This window comes from Ruditapes philippinarum, unplaced genomic scaffold, assembly GCF_026571515.1.
Source record: "Ruditapes philippinarum isolate M1 unplaced genomic scaffold, ASM2657151v2 ctg147_1_1_1_1, whole genome shotgun sequence".
Taxonomy (NCBI): Eukaryota; Metazoa; Mollusca; class Bivalvia; order Venerida; family Veneridae; genus Ruditapes; species Ruditapes philippinarum.
Window position 1 is genome coordinate 390928 of NW_026863615.1, and position 17192 is coordinate 408119.

At 31.3% G+C, this 17192-nt stretch overlaps 1 protein-coding gene across 1 annotated transcript in view; it reads left to right on the forward strand.

Annotated features, from left to right (window-relative positions):
* LOC132722738 (uncharacterized) overlaps positions 1–13760 on the forward strand; it is a 33088-nt gene extending 19328 nt beyond the window's left edge. Inside the window, exons 15-30 of the mRNA XM_060707280.1 lie at positions 240–394; positions 1358–1437; positions 1749–1961; positions 3113–3280; positions 4042–4183; positions 5376–5557; positions 5871–6002; positions 6575–6694; positions 7751–8761; positions 9041–9254; positions 10028–10159; positions 10578–10699; positions 11057–11196; positions 11662–11704; positions 12157–12392; positions 13102–13760. Of these exons, the coding sequence (XP_060563263.1) occupies positions 240–394; positions 1358–1437; positions 1749–1961; positions 3113–3280; positions 4042–4183; positions 5376–5557; positions 5871–6002; positions 6575–6694; positions 7751–8761; positions 9041–9254; positions 10028–10159; positions 10578–10699; positions 11057–11196; positions 11662–11704; positions 12157–12392; positions 13102–13317 (3306 nt within the window). The 3' untranslated portion in view covers positions 13318–13760. The remainder of the gene's footprint in view (positions 1–239; positions 395–1357; positions 1438–1748; positions 1962–3112; positions 3281–4041; positions 4184–5375; positions 5558–5870; positions 6003–6574; positions 6695–7750; positions 8762–9040; positions 9255–10027; positions 10160–10577; positions 10700–11056; positions 11197–11661; positions 11705–12156; positions 12393–13101) is intronic.
* The last annotated feature ends 3432 nt before the right edge of the window (positions 13761–17192 follow it).

Here is a 17192-nt window from a genome sequence, read left to right on the forward strand (position 1 = left end):
CTAAAGTGATTCCGTTTGTTCTCTATTTTAGAATTTATATCCGGTGCTGATGTGTTGGCATAGTTAAATTTACTATAACAGGACATTTACAAGCTTAATTAAATCGAATATGCAGTTTTAATTTATCGTTTTCATTGCCCTTGAATGTTTTAGTAATTTCCATATCTATGTAACAACCAAACGTAATTGATTAACATGTTACACACAATTTAACACCTTTGTATTTTTCATGCGTTCAGACAGATGTCTTTACTTATGAAACAGTTGGTATTGGAGACATTGCAATGGTAAAGCTGTATCATTTTGGACCAAATATTCTTGACACTTGGTTCTTGGACAAAATTATTATCCACTCCTCCGATACGAACGTCACAATAACAACTATGGCGAAAAAGTAATTTTTGTATTAAAATTAAAACATGACATGGCGCAACAATACTTGTACTTACATTCACCATTTATTCATTAAATTTACAGCATGTTTAGTATTGCAAATTTTTTGCCTTTCTAAGGCTTTATTTGATAAAATAATTACTTTTTTGTATCAAGAAAAATTTAAAGCATTGCATGAATCAGAAAACAATAATCTATTGTTTCTATCGTTTATATATAGTGCTTATTAGATCTAACGAATTCATATTGGCCTTGTTATTTGACTGAAGAAAACCTTGGTAAAAAACAAATAGCAAGGTCCATATGAATACAGCTAAACAATTGAATTTTTATTGCATCATATATCAAATTATCTTTAAATATTAAGCGGGAATCTTGTTTCTGTCTTTAAAAGATATTAAAAAGCATGTACAATTTCAAAATTTCACCCAGTGATTAGCCAAGCTCATTCTTAACTCTAATTGATCAGATATTTTGTAAGCTAATACCGCCGGGGTTTCCCACTTTCCAGATTTTTTACATGATATTGAGCGGGGGAAATATCCTGTTACCCGATTAATATTTCAAAAAATGACATTTCACGCCATTTTCCCTTTGAACATATGCAGCGCACGATACATAAACGGCATAAAAAAAAGAATGTTGTCATTGCATATGACGTCAATGTGCCGTCAATAAACTAAATGACGTTTTGGACACTTTTCCGCCCTATTTTACATCAAAATGTTTGAATAGAAAATAGATATCAATTTTTTAACAGTATGGTTTATCGCTCAAATGTTTTGTAATTGATCTCTAAGGCATACCGGCATTCGCATTTAAACTCTTACTGCACACACTTCCACAGAACGCACACAAAAGTGTTACCTATGTCTTAAATGGTAAAATATTTGTTTAACAATGTCACAAAAATGTCTTAATCCTGAAATATTGTAGCATTTTTTTTCTTGCATGTTTGTAACAGATGGATTCCCAATATGGTTGCATCACCAGAGTTTGGCATGACTCTGTTTATCAGAGACAGCATACCAGACTATGTTCAAAGTAAGGTTTACATTCATTAATATTTGTCTATATAAACGGAAATCTTGTTTTTAATGAAACTTGGGAAAAATGAATGTAAATAGTAAAATGTGATGTGGAGCGCAAGCAAACATATATTGATATTTAGCTAAATATCTACACCACTGAATAATATTAACTAGGTCTTCACACATTGTACATCACATTATTTAGCAATATTTTAATTATTTTGTTTGTTTTATTTAATCGATTTGTCGATGCATGTCTCAATAACATAAGAAATATATTATACATAATGGTAGATCATTTCTTTTCTTTTTTGTGTGTTCAAGAACGAAGTTGTTCGAATAACATGTTCCAATGTTTGGACGGATCCTGCATTAGGAAAAGCTTTTATTGTGACCAAACCGTGCACTGTCATGGTCCGTTTCATGAGGATGAACCGATGGCATGTTCGCCGAGGCATTTACGTCAGTCTTGCCTTGAAATGCTCGTGTATACTAATTCTCAGGAAGATTTCTTCCCAATATTATTCAAACAAAGCGGTAAGTTTCTTAGCAACGATCAATTTTATTTATGTAATAAAATTATTTACCAATTGGATATCACCATGGTCAATATGCCATTATACCGGTGAATATCATTATCATATTCCATAGCTAATAAGTCAATAACTGTATTATTTAATGGCTAGTCTAAGACTACAATATTATGGAAGCTAGAGTCTAATAAAGAAAACAAAACGAAACAGTTTTTTTTTTAAAAAAAGACACATGCAAAAATATGGCAGACGCAAACGCTTACAAAACTAAAGAAAAATTGCTCGTGGCGCTATTGCTTTTCTCTATTATAGTAAAGTTATGATATTTGAAAATTCGCAATAAAGAACAAACAGCAATTATTTTATATGCGCACGCATAGTTAACAGTCAACAATGTTTGGTCATTGGATATCAGTCTGATGCTATTTTAAGATTCAGTCAGTGAATATGATATTATAGTTTGTCCCAACAGACTTCCATTTTTTATTTAATATAATAGTAAAATCATTTAAATTAGTGTCATGTTAACCCTGACGTCAATATCTCTAGGCTTGTTTTTCATTTTTTTCATAAAGTCAGTTATATGGTCAAAATTCTCCCGTTCACTTTCAAATGAAGAGTACTTCGGCAAAGGCTACGAAGATAAACAACAGAGATTTGCCGTAGAGAAATCAAAATTTGCTTTTATAAGAAAAATAAACACTTTAAAGAAAAATCCTGAAAAATCTCGAGGGTGATTTTTTTTTTCTTTACAAAAATAGTCAAATTCTTATTCAACCTCGTTTTGTTAATTCATACCAGGCAAAAGTTCATTTCCATTTTTAATGGGACAGACTATAGATTTATAATTGTTGAACCTATGAATTGTAAATATTTCTAGGTTATAACTTAATATAAAATGTTTTATATTTATGCATGCATCAAATAAGACTGATGTAGCAACTTGTGCACATACTTCAAGATCTATTCTTTTTATTTCAGCTAAAAAAGCGTTGGTGCTACTATAGCATAACATTTTAAACCAGCTTCATATCTTTAATACAAAACAAATACATGATTTCCCGGGGGAACGTGTAACCGTATACAGTTATATCTTTTACTTTTTTCCAAGACTCTTCAAGTTTATTGTTAAAACAATAACTATAAACATTTCAGACGAACCTTTTGACATTCACTGTGCGTACGGAGAAGATGATGATAACGAGACAGTTGTTTCTAAAGTTCACAGTGACCTTGATCATTGGGTCAATGTCACCGTACAGGAATTAAATATAACTTACTCGATAGGCGACGAGGGAATAGAAATATTGAAAGCAAATTCACGTATGTAAATATATATTCAAATCACTTATCTAAATGTATATCTGCAAAATATTAACTAACCTGTATTAAATAAATCATATGTTTTAGTATAAAAATATTGCTGAATCTGAAGCTATGGGATAGTGCACTTTCTATTTTCTTGCACAACTTTGCCAAATTGAACCGAGTCTGGATGTTTTCTTATCAACATCTTCTTCTATTATTCGGGAGGGATCTTGTCTTTCGTTGCTGTTAACTGAGCGTTGACGTTACTATAGAAATAACAGTAGTATAGTTTTATGTTAAGTAAATTAAATAATAACAAAGTTCAATACACTTATCAAAATATTGTTATATATTGCGTTTAACTAAAAAATCAAAGTTAAAAGATTTAGACAAATAAAATATAATTGCAAGATAGATGGAAAATGTTTCTACACAAATTTAAAACAAAACCCGATCAGCTCCACCTGTTGAGCGTTAGACTGTCAATCGGGTGTCCAGGATTCCAATCCCGGACGGTGCAGTTCATTGTTTTGTTGATTAATCATAGAATCCTACGGTCATTCGCACTGTACATTTTCTCTTGCATGAACTCAAGTAATATCAATTCCCTACGAAAGTGAGGGCACTAGTATTGGTGAACTGCTTGACAGTTTGTTCAGGAACAAAGCGGTAGTTGAACTGTTCTCAGGTGAATTTAAAGTGGCTTATTGCCATGATCTTTTGAAACCACCATAATTACATATCTTTATAAATTTCTCGGATTAATTCATCTTCAGATTATTGTTCCCAAAAAATAGAACTTGAATGTAAACATTCAATAGATGAAGACGTAGACCAAGCTGTAAAGTTTACAGATAATAGAGGCAATTTGTTTGAACCATTTGCGAAAGGAGGAAAGTATTGTAAAAAAAGACACAAGTATGTTTAATTATTTTTTTACCAAAATGAGAACAAATTTACCTTAACTATCTTTCTTACCGTTCATTATTATTAGTTTGCCGGGCTTTAATTCACTCCAACGATGTAAATTTGGCAAAATTTCAAATTTTACAGGTTGGTGATTACTTAAATCATGTAATTGAAAATCATATCTTGATCGGTAGATAAGTAATATACTGGTATATGTTATATTTATATGATTTTATCATATATAACAACTGGATATGGTTTGTCGTGATGTCCATTAAAAATAATTTAATCAATCATATATATATCAATCAAATGTTAGATAATTGTGAACATATAAAAAAACATTGATTTATCAGAAACAACATACGATCATTTCTCTTGAAGATTACATAGAACACGAAAAACCTTTGATGCCCTCTCAAATCATATTTATTCCACCGGTTGTTTCTTCGTTTGGTGCACCAATTATTGCTGACATCTTGACATTGTAAATGAAAACTGCGTTGTGCACATCTTTGCAAATAAACATCTTTTAATAGTCTGCTTAAGTCGGTGTTAGGGGTGGGGGGCATGGATGGAAGCTTGCATTTACAACTACCACCTTAAACATTTTTACTCCAATGTTTTGGTAATATAATATCAGGAGCTTGTACGAAGTCATTGTTGTAATAGTAAGTTATTTACGAGGCATTGCTTTGATCTTATTGTTGGTGAAAATTCTGAATATCTTGTTTCGGATTTGTTATATTCACTTCATTTTTAAATGCCCCTTGTGGCTGCATGAGAGGTTGCCTTCAATGTTGACACATAAGATTTGCAACAACATTTTATCCCATCATGATCGTAATAGACGACTAAATGGGTTCGAATATTTAGAGTCGCTCCAGCAGGTTGGATGGCTTTGACCCCAGGTATAGCTTTAAAGTTTTTAACACCCGAGGTTAGCCAAAATCTTCTTTCCTGTTCTGGCCCCATATGCACTATACTGTGTACGTTGTAAAATAGAGAGAAATAAAGAATACCTAAAGAATGCACAAAACGACGAACCACACAAACAAGCAAACAAAAATATTCTTGCTATTTTAAGTGCAACTTCCAAAGCATTATCTTCATTTAATAATTTACACGCTATTCGAAACGCAAATACATGTATAGAACAAGGTTATAATGCCCTAATATTTCATAAATCATTATATTTGAGGTGTCATTGCCAAAAGAGTACTGTCGAATGGATGTCTTTGAGATATATGGAGTTTCTCAAAGAAAGGGATATTGTGATCACTAAAAAATCAATGTTACCTATCAGGGCAGTTTCTCTAAGTCTACGACGACAACAACCTACTGAAATCAGAGTGCGCATCAGCCCTCTTGAATGCTTTGAACGTAAGAACATTTTTGCCTTATTTAATAGTATGTGTTGTGCTATACATATATCCAATTAGTGAACAAATTAAACCCACAAAGCTTACGCTGGTTTGTTTACAAATTGTAACATTATTTTCTTCTTCTTTTGTTTGTTCTAAAAATAAGAGAATTTTTAAAAGTATATTCATTTACAATGTGAAAGCCTTTGCTAATTTAGAAATCGAAAGCATTAGAGATTTCCTATGATGGAAATAATTTGAAAACGAAAATTTAAAAGGGATTAGTGTCTTTCGTACGGTTTGTTTAAAGTATTTTTTTAATTTTGATTCAGGTATAACATCTGATGACAGGTTGGTATGTAACAACGGAGAGCGGTATGATTCAAAATACCGCTGTTTGTTTACGGACGGAAATCATGGTGGGCTTACAGGTTGCCGGGACTTTTCTCACATAAATGATTGCGGTATATATCGTGTTTTCCTTTATTGTATGATATATAGTAAATTGAATTATAATGAATTGCACTGTTTTATTTTCAAATAGACAGAAAAAACGGTTATTCAAAATTACACCACTTTCATGTTTAATAATGGTTTCTGCTTGAGTCGGTGTTAGGGGGTGTGGACGGTATCTTGCACTTTCCATTATCGTCCATGAACAAGCTCAATCAAACTGAACCTGCAACATTTTCAAGTTTGTCCTTTTGGGCGTTCTTTAGGGATTCTGTTTTCCGCCAAAAGTAAATAATTGGTCATATATGTTGATAAATTGTCCCCTTTATTGTCCCCTTTTACGTTAATTAACAACTTTGGTAAGTGTTGACTTTATACCCCAACACTGACCAGTATTAGCCTTCTATCCCCAACCCCCATAATTTCATAATATAATATTAACCCCAAGACCCAGATATGATAATATTCATGCATTGATAAGGTATCGAATGATTTTCATATGTCTTCTTGATATCTGATGATAATGAACATATAAAATACATACTTTATTCATTTATTTTTATTGTTTCTTCCCTTTTTGAAGAGGCATTTGAATGTCCTACCGGCTTCGTCAAATGTCACGCAGGTTATTGCATACCTCTTCATTTTATATGCAATGGTGAATCTGAATGCATGGGAAATGAAGACGAAAAGGACTGCAACGGTAAGTAATAAATCAATCAATTAACATCATAGCGTAGCATTCATCGGGTGAGTTGAGATATATTCCGGTCACCTTTGTAAACAGGCAAATTGTATTAGTAACTGATGATCCGATTGACAACTGTGCAAGTTATAAATAACTGAAAATAAAGTAATTACATGGCATGAGCATTATTTATAAAATATAATGATTTTTTCCACATTTACTATATTCAGTAAATTTTGTAAACTTTTGTTTACAAGCCGACTGCAATGAAATTGTTATCAAAATCTACAAATTAACGTATTTTTGCCGAATGTTTTGAATTTAATTCACGTGCGAGAAATATTATCCTAAATAATTTATCGAAATACAATGCAACGTTAATTCGCGACATTAAAGAAGATGATACTGTTATACTGATAATCAGTAATAAAAGTAAGCAACTGACAGGTTAAGAAACTAGCAATAAAGCATTTACGACAAGCTTGTAACAGCTGGACAGTATGTTAATTAAGATATTTGAGAATAAGCTCGTTCTTAGAAAGAGCAGATTTTTGCAGCTAGATGATGTTGATGGTTGCCTACAATGAACGTTTCTTCCCTTCCGGGTCTTTGTGTTGATACCTTTTCATAGCAATATATGGTAACAATGTGATAATGGTGGTCAAAGAAAGAGAAAAATATATTAATGTTGATCAGTGAAATATTTGAGAACAAATTTAAGACATTTACAAATTTCTGTCAAAAGAATAAACAACTGACATTTAAATGATTTAACAATTGGCACTTGGTAGCAATCTCATTATGGTTCATATTTCATAGATTCTATTGGCAAAATATAAATGTAAAATAGAAATTATTAGAATTAAAAAAAAAGAGACTTACATCAATTCCGTTCGGAAAATATGTTACATCTCATGTCCAGAAACGATTAAATGGTACATTTTTATAAGTTGTATCTTTGCTTAGGGAAAGTAAAATATAATGCTCCTTAAAGCATCTCAATGTACAAGTCTTTTTGGTATAAATATCTCATTGACTTAAAGTATTATTATTTTGAACCTTATTTCACAGTAAACAACACCTGTGCAGGTGCACTACGTTGCAGGTTCTCAACAATCTGTGTCGCATCAAACAATATATGTGATGGCTCTTCCGATTGTCCTTTTAACGATGACGAGCTTCTTTGTGGAAACTCAACAAAAATAATCCGATCCCTTACTGTTGAAAAGTCGGTAAAATGGGACAACCATACCTTTAACGAGTATGCTGCCCTTGCGACGCTAAATCTGTCTTCAAAGGGAATAGAAAAAATGGGGAAATATCTCTTCGAAGGCTTGGCAAATTTACTACTATTAGACTTAAGTTTTAACAAACTGACAAACTTGGAGGAGAATATTTTTTCTGATTTATCTCGTCTTAAAAAGATTGATTTACAAGGAAATCCTGATATTAGTGTGATCGATCAAGGAACGTTCAATGGACTTGCATCATTGGAAGAATTAGAATTGAAAAACATGAAAATTTCAGTAATTAATACAGGGACATTTGAAGGGCTCGATTCGTTAAGAATTTTAAATCTTTCAAACAATCTAATTTCAACACTAAAAGGGAAAGCATTTTCTGGTTTACCAATGTTAAAAACACTCGATTTAAGAGGAAATGAAATAATTGATTTTTCAAAGGACGTGTTCTTTGGGCTTGACTCGCTTAAAACTCTCATCTCTGATTTATATTTATTGTGTTGCATAAAACCATATTCTGTTCCGGATGATCAATGTTTCCCAACAAGGAATGAGTTCTCGTCGTGTGATGATCTCATGAGGAACGAGGTTCTGCGAGCATTCGTTTGGATAATTGGGCTGATAGCTTTGTCTGGGAACGCTTTAGCCTTGGTTTACAGGTTTTTGCAAGAAAAGACCAGTTTTCAAACTGGAAATGGGATTCTATTGACAAATTTATGTGTGGCGGATTTCTTAATGGGTGTTTACATGATCATCATAGGCAGTGCTGACTCACACTTTAGAGGGAAATATGTGTGGAATGATATTTCATGGAGGAATGGTGTAATGTGCAAATTAGCAGGTTTTTTACCATTTTACTTCTTATGATTGTATCACAGACCAGAAAATATTCTATTTTGACCTATTTTATATAATTATATTTTACAAAACAAAACATAATTTTAACATATTTATCATTCATATCTATTGTGATCCTACTATCTATTGTAACTATTACACGTATTTACAACATCTATTCCACACAATTATAACGCATTGTTACTGCTAAATTTGGTATAAGTGGGCGTGTAATTTGTATTCATGTCTTTCATATTACTTACTATCATGTTTTAAATTGCAGGTTTTCTATCATTCTTATCGTGTGAAGTATCTGGAGTTTTCTTATGTTTGATCACCATTGATCGGTTCGTTACAATACGTTTTACGTTAAAGAGGATGGGATTCAATAGAAGGAGCGCCATACTGACTTGTCTGTTGTTTTGGGGTATTTGTATAATACTGGCAGTTGTTCCTTTAGTGGGAATTCCTTACTTCGACAAGCGGTTTTATACAAAGTAAGTTTTAAAGATCCTGTAACACGTTTTATTTCATAAATATGATGCTCAAATTAAGATTTGTCAATATTGTAAGTTCCAATTAACATTATTTATAAAGATATTACCCAATTTAACATTTCGTGTAAATAAAGAGAGGTAATTAAAAATTTATTTTCTATAAATTCTGAGTCAAATTTTCCAATAAAAAAGAAATGAATGTATGTAATTCATTGATTAAATGAACAAATATTTGCAGTACACTTTTTACATATTCTTCAATGTTTGAAAATTGTTTTATTTGCAAAGTTATATACATATATAATTTTTTTTGCAAGTGTGGTATACACACAGTAACAATATCAATCACAAAACATACAGGATCTTAAATTGACATATGTGATGTTCAAAATTGTCATAGACATACGTACATGCAACTGTACATTTATTTATATCATAAAAATTAATGTGTAGATAATATGGTACATAACAGGTTTCATATTTCTAAAGGGAATATTTCAAAAGGGAATAAAACAAAAGTGTCTGATTAAAAAATCTTGTTAAAACGCAAGAACACGTTATTAAGTAATGTATTTCTTACTATTGAGTTTAGATTTGAAAGTAAACACTGTAAAAAAAACAATCCTCATATTATTGTCTTTCTTCAAAGTTAACATTTACTTTCATCAAGTACATTGTTTCTGGGTATCTGCATGTTATATGTCTATTCTCTTAATTACTAGGCGATGTAATGTATGGTTGATTTATCATGCACGTGATTTTCGTTATTATAGATCAGGAGTATGCCTGGCTCATCCGCTGACCACAGACAAACGTGGAGGGTGGGAATACGCCACAGCGATTTTTGTTTTCTTGAACTTTTTCATGTTTATATTCATTGCAGTGGGACAGTTTCTTATTTTCAGGTAACAACCTTGTTTTTGTTTTACTTCCTTTTAGATGAATTGAAATTTTTAGAGCAATGCACTTCTGTTAAGTAAACTAAAAACATTGACAGAATAAAAACAAGATCAACGAAAAAACAAAAAGACAGAAAACATGCAGAAATATCATTTTTCCAATACATCTCGCAGAAAAACTAAAATGCATTTAAACTCATATGTTCATTCCTCTAAATTCATTCATTTTATTCACATACTACTTTAACACCCTCAAATCCTGACAGCTGTGGGTAGTGATATTATTGCCGAAATTTTCATCTGTAAACTTTTAGACATAAATCATTTCCATTGCGTTTTGTAAATATTATGGCACCTTGTTCAAATCTTATACTTATCTTTCATATGAACTGCACAAATCAACGTCTATTTTATTATCTAATAGAGAGATTCAGAAGGTCCGCATTGTCATTCAAGGACAGCAGCGTGATGATGTCGCCATAGCCAGGAAGTTGTCGCTCGTTGTAATGACCAACTTCCTGTGCTGGTTCCCGATATGTATTATGGGTAAAATGATAATTATAAATAATATAACAAATATTCACACATGATACAATATTCATTTAAATGTAATAATCGAAATAGTAACAAAACTGAAATTTCAAGGCGTACAGTAAGGGAATCCTATTAAAACATGTGAAGATGTATTTATGTCATGTATTTATATAACAATATATTGTAACAAATAGTCAATTGTTTATGCTTACAGTTAATTTTTGTATATTAATGTTCGTAACTGTGTTTATAATGATTCAGAGAGTCTTCTTTCTTTAATAAATCAACTAATAAATTATTTTTTGTTAAATTTTGTTGTTAACCAATTAATCATTTCAATGTTTAATTAGCTACATTCATTAATTCAAGGACTGATTGCAATGTCGAATGTTGTGATTGATATAGAAGTATATGCCTGGGTTGCCGTGTTTGTGTTGCCACTAAATTCAGCCACAAACCCCATAGTTTACACATTGTCATCTTTGTTTACAAGCGGGATAGGAGAAAAGGTAAATTGAAGTATTTATAAAACTTACTTTTGTAGTTTTGTAAAATGTATACAACATATTTAAACTTTTTTCGAGATTATATATCAATATATTGACAAGACAATAAAAGTCATTTTTTACAACATATTTAAACTTTAAAAAGATATATTGAGTAAATTTTAGAACATTATATCATTTGACAACAAGATTAGTGCACTACTAGGAAAATACAAACCCATCAACATGATTTAAAATGAGGTTGATGACTACTATAATGTTTTGACGAGGCAGTTTAAATCAAAGTATAACAGCGCCGATACCAAAGCTGGTCTTAGTAATAACATTAGGATATTAAACAACGAAAATGTTGAGAATTCATGTTTACAAAACTTTTAAAAAAAACCAGCAACATTATTTTCATCTAGAAAGTGAGATATAATATTCAACCTTTTTATTCCTACTTTAATCATGTACATACCATTTCAGGTCAAGAATAAATTGTCTCAAGAAAGGAACAAGGGCTTAACGGGTATGTGAACTAGTGGTGAAACATTTTACAATCACGTATATCGACAAGTACAAGCTTAACAAAAACATTTTTTGTATTGATATTTTGTATTGATAAAATTAAAAGACGTAAGAATGTAATTAACATTTATCTTTCAAAATGCAAATGATAACATATCATATATTTTTATACTATTTATATAACTCAAACCATCATGTATGGTGAAATATGCGATCATATTGAGTGGCTACCAGTGGGTGAAAAAGATTTTAACTAAAGGAAAGAAAAAAGCAAAAATAGGCATACCATAAAGAGAAAGTATCACAATTGGCGAAGCCACAAGATATAATGAATAGCATATTTCTCAAAAAACGAACAAATTTAATTTATGTTAGGACATCTATTTTTCTTTCCTTCTCACCTATGCGATGATTGGTTTAATAAATTCATACTCACTATTTACGATATTATAGAGGATGATGAAGCCAAGAAACTTCAAGATTTATACGATCAAGGGGTCATATTGCTCTGTAAGCAGCAAAGTTCGATCACATTGAACAAATATTTGGAAAACTTCACACTGAAATCATCCGATGCGGCAGCAATTACAAGAAAATTAGCAGAAACGCTTGATTTCATTCACACCCTCGGATTTGTAATTGGTCCTCTTACATGCGAGGAAGTTGTTCTTAAACTTACAAGTACAGGAGTGAGTTTTGAAGAAAAAAAAAAGAAAGAAGTTTAATTTATTCATGCTGCTTTTTAACAACGCAAGAGAATGAACATATTAAACTTAAAATTAAAGCTAAAATAATGCACTTGTTATGTTTCTAAAAGCAAAGGAATTAAATATCATATTTTATCTTTATAATAAATTGTTTTGTGTGTGATATTAAGCCAAACATATAACAACATTATATGTGTAATTTATAGAGAATAACATGCTACTGTCTTTTAATATTGATATCAAAAGACAGTAGTATGTTTTTCTATTTATCATGTAACACATAAAAACTGTCAAAATTACAAAACAATCAAATTTTAATCAGCGAATTTCGTAGAAAGGGGCATTTTTGTTCAAAGAAATAATTCTTGAAAACAAATTCCTCCGCCTCTGAAACTTAGAATTTGTAAATGGCGGCCATTTTTTCTTTCGACTCGAGATTATTTCCTGTGATAAAGATACAACAGAATGTTACACGATAAGATTAAAGAATTCATGACACATGAATTATATTTTATGGCATGCATTTCATTAATTGTTACCAGTAAATAGAAATGTTAATAATGCAAAAATTATTCAATTCACAAATAAACGAATTGATAGATTATTTCATTATTTGATTTATTGTTTAGTCAGTGATATTTTTAAAATGATTTTATAAAAAGATTTATCTTTATTTATATTTTATTAATAGATGATTCGTCGCGTGAGTCTTGTTGCCTTGCCGATATACTCCGCTACAACCGATGACGTCAGCAGTGACATCGGGAACCTTGGCCTTGTCATTAAAAAGATGATCGCAGGTTACGAGTATATTGATTATAAGCGGAAGAACAGCAAAATGAAACCACAAACATCATTCAAAGAGAAAGTGTTCAAATTATTTGGACCGTCAATCAGTGAATACTAACTAGTATTATGTAATTCATTGTAATGGAGGAAAGACAAATGATGGATTTTTATCTCCATGGTTACTTGATATTGATCCGTTTCGGGCTTAATGACTGGTTTATAGTGAATGATTAGTGTTCCTTACACACACATATATTGAACATCAAACATATTACTTAAATATTGTTGTTTTTGGCATGTCCTTGTTATAAATGTCTCTAGATTTTGTCTTTTGCTTTCTCGTGTAGTTTTCTAAAAATCCTTTTTATGAATGTAATTGAACAGTCGTGTATTTTTATTTTTATTTTTATTAAAGAATTCAACATCATTATTTGTGAAAAGTATTATTTCAAAACACGGTTATTCACCGACATTTCTTGCCTTAAATAAGTTAATGAATGTTTAATGTTCATGTAAAGCTTTTAATTGATATTCAATAGTTTGTTATTGCTTTTCTGTCTTATGTTGTTACAAAAATAAATCACAAAGTATGTGTTAACTAAGATTTTAACTTTTTATTTAGTTCATTTTATACTTTTTGTGCCCCCCGAAGGGCGGCATATTAAAACCGCACCGTCCGTCTGTCTATACAACATTCGTGTCCTGACTGTATTTGGGAATGTAGTTATTTGCAATAAATGTTTTTAAATGGTGTACGATAAAAAAAAACACCAAAATTTTCGTTCAATGCATTTGAAATGATTCATCTCATTTGAACCATAATTAAATTTAATTAAATTCGATTTTTACTTTTGATTATTATAGGAAGTGATTTCCACATCTGTGGTTATACCTTTAATAAGGTGCACATACAGACGTTGATATACATTTGCACGTTCGATTGCATTCTTCCTGGTCGGTGTCACTTTTATGATTAGCTGTTCGAAAATATCAAACTAAAACAACCGTTTCCGAATTATTAACAGTTGATAATGATAAACAAACCACTAATAAATGGGAGATGTCTGGCTATATATCTGGTCAGCCTTGCTAACAGCAAAATATACGGCGAGGAAAATTTCCGAGCACATCTTGTTTTTATAATGCACACGTTTATATGAATATCCTAAATAAATATCTTGAAATAAAAAAAGTGTTTCATCGGAAGCATCAAAAACAGCAAAATTACATGAATATTGTAGACTCAGATTGATTGAGTCTGTACATGAGGGATAATGTAAAAGTGCAACATCTCTCACACCCTCTAGCACCGTCTTGAGCCATACTCAATTTTCAACACTAAAAAAAGTTGGAATCAATGATCCGAAATGACCAAAAAATATATAAACACTAAAGTGAAGTGCGAGGCAACTTTTTACGCACTTGGCAAACAACATGATAGTTTGGCATCATCGGGAACTGTAACCACAAATTGCACTTACTGAAAACCGTTAGTTCATTGTTTAAATGCAAAAGTCTTAATTTCTGGAAACAAACTTTATTTCATTCTTTATGAAGCTTATCAATGTAGAATGTTTGTTCATTTACATTCGTCAAAATTATGGCATCTATATGCTTTACTGGGTTTATTTTAATGAGCCGTTGATTTTTTCGACCAAATACTTCTATTGTTCTTTTTATATATTTGTATTGCCATTTAATTTGGCAAAGTATATATTCTCATAAAAGAGTTAAAGTAAAAAGGTCAAGGCAACCCAAATGATCATGCATGTAAAGATTACAAACAATAGACACAATTTGTTTGAAAGATTTTCGAAAGGAGGAAAAATTGCAAAAAAGACACAAGTACATGTATTAACAATAAATCTCCGCACACTGAGAACAGATTTAGTTTATAAATAGAAATTAGATATTCTTTTGACGTTATAAGTGCCAAATTGCAAACTTTTAGCCGACTGGGGGAGGAAGATCCTGGGTGCCCCGGTGTACATTATTTTACTGTCATAATTGTAGTCACATTCGTCATATAATTGAAAACCTATAGAACCAAACTCTGGAACACAATTTTAATTTACCATTTTAATGAAAAACATGATTCATGTGAATCCATATGTGAGAAACATAATTCTATACCATAAATGTAACATACAGTGTCCTTTTCTTGGAGAAACACTGTTTCCTACCAAATGAAAAACATGTGTCTGCACCATATGTAAAACATATGGGGTACTTTTCTTGGAGACACCATATGTTTCTACCATATGTAAAACATGTGTGTCACATACGTTTAACATGTGGTGCATTTTTACCTGTGTAAAGAAAGCCCAACACGACAAAATTGAAAATGTTGCAGGCTCGGTTTGATTGAGCCTGTTCATGGACGGTACTGGAAAGTGCAAGTTTTCGTCCACATTGGTCGGAACAAAATGAAATAGGAACACAGAGGAGCGCCGCCTTGGAACGGACAGCAGCATAAGTTTTGCTGTGGAGTTTTAACCGGATAATGGTGCACCAAACCTTCCCGTTAGCCCCACCATGTTCCTAAAAACGAGACTGTGTGAATAAAATGAATCCCCGCCAAGTGAAATTCTAACAGTTGTTATGATTACAAAAGGTGAAATAAGTAAAACATCGAAATGATTATGTAGAAACATATAAAAGAAAACCCAAATGACTATAACAACAGTACTTAATGTCTTAAAGGAAGACAGAGCAACGAGAAAATCACCTACCAGGACCCGACGAAGCAGGACAGACTTGACGAACATTAACAAAACACGCAATTTTAAACTTCATATATAGTTTGGTGCACACTTTGCAGTGGTCGTGAATTTCATTATATTTTTATATTTAAGTGAAAAATAACTCTTTAACTCGATGAATAATAATGTTTAAAGTTTGAACAGTTGATGTCTTCTTCAGATAAACTTGTTTTTAAAACAACGAGAGAAACGTCACAGTGATTTGTTTGCTTATTATTATTTTTTTTTATTTTTTTATTTTTATTTTATTTAGATGTTGTTGTTCATGTAAAATTGCTTTTGGTATACACTTTCCAAGGTAATATCACAAATTGGCTGGCTGTCATAAAGGAGGCGTTCATGATTCTTAAAATTTACGCATATATTATTTGGTAAGATTTGTGATAACTTCGTCATAAAATTGCTGCACACAACCTATATGGTCACAATGACCTGGTGACTAGTCGTGACCAGTAGATAACCCTTATTGATTTTTTGGTCACTACGTCAAAAGTCAGACACAATAACCTGACTACGTGAATATTTGGCTGTCGATAGGGGGCATACAAGTTTTACAAACATATCTTGTTTTTATAAAATTATTTTTCGACACAAAAAGTTTATATCTTTGTTAGTACATATATTGGTATTTCTGGTAATCCAGTATTTTGTACTATGTTTCTTTTTGTTGGTCATATCAAACATATACTGAGAATGAATGAATGAATTTTGAAAAATCATGAATCTTGGTTTAATTAATGTTCAGATTAATTGTTATTTAGATACAAACAGAGCAAAACAGGAATTTCACCAGTTAGTGAAAGCCACACTCAATATTTAAAAAAAATCTTTCCTCTCTTTCTCTCTTTCTCTTTAGTAAATACTGTTTTTTTTATTGCGTTAAAACATTAATTAGTTAAGATATCAAAATTGCATATATCAATTTTATGCATAATAAAGCCTAAATTATGATAAAAAGGCTGTTGATACCTATGACAGATGGTCAAGTCCCGGAAATATTTCTGCCACAAAAAGTTTTCTGGATATTATTTAAAAAATTTAGTTCTCTTATATTACGCATGTATATGTAAACAATGCTGATATGACATTTGTTTTAAATTTCTTTGAAAAAAAATGTACTTAGCCCAGGCTTTGGTACGGTATTTTGTCCGCACCATCGTACGGCATTAAACAGCATATAGCTATTTTCTGGTTTCCTGTTCACCCTCACCTCCCATCCATAAAGCAGGGA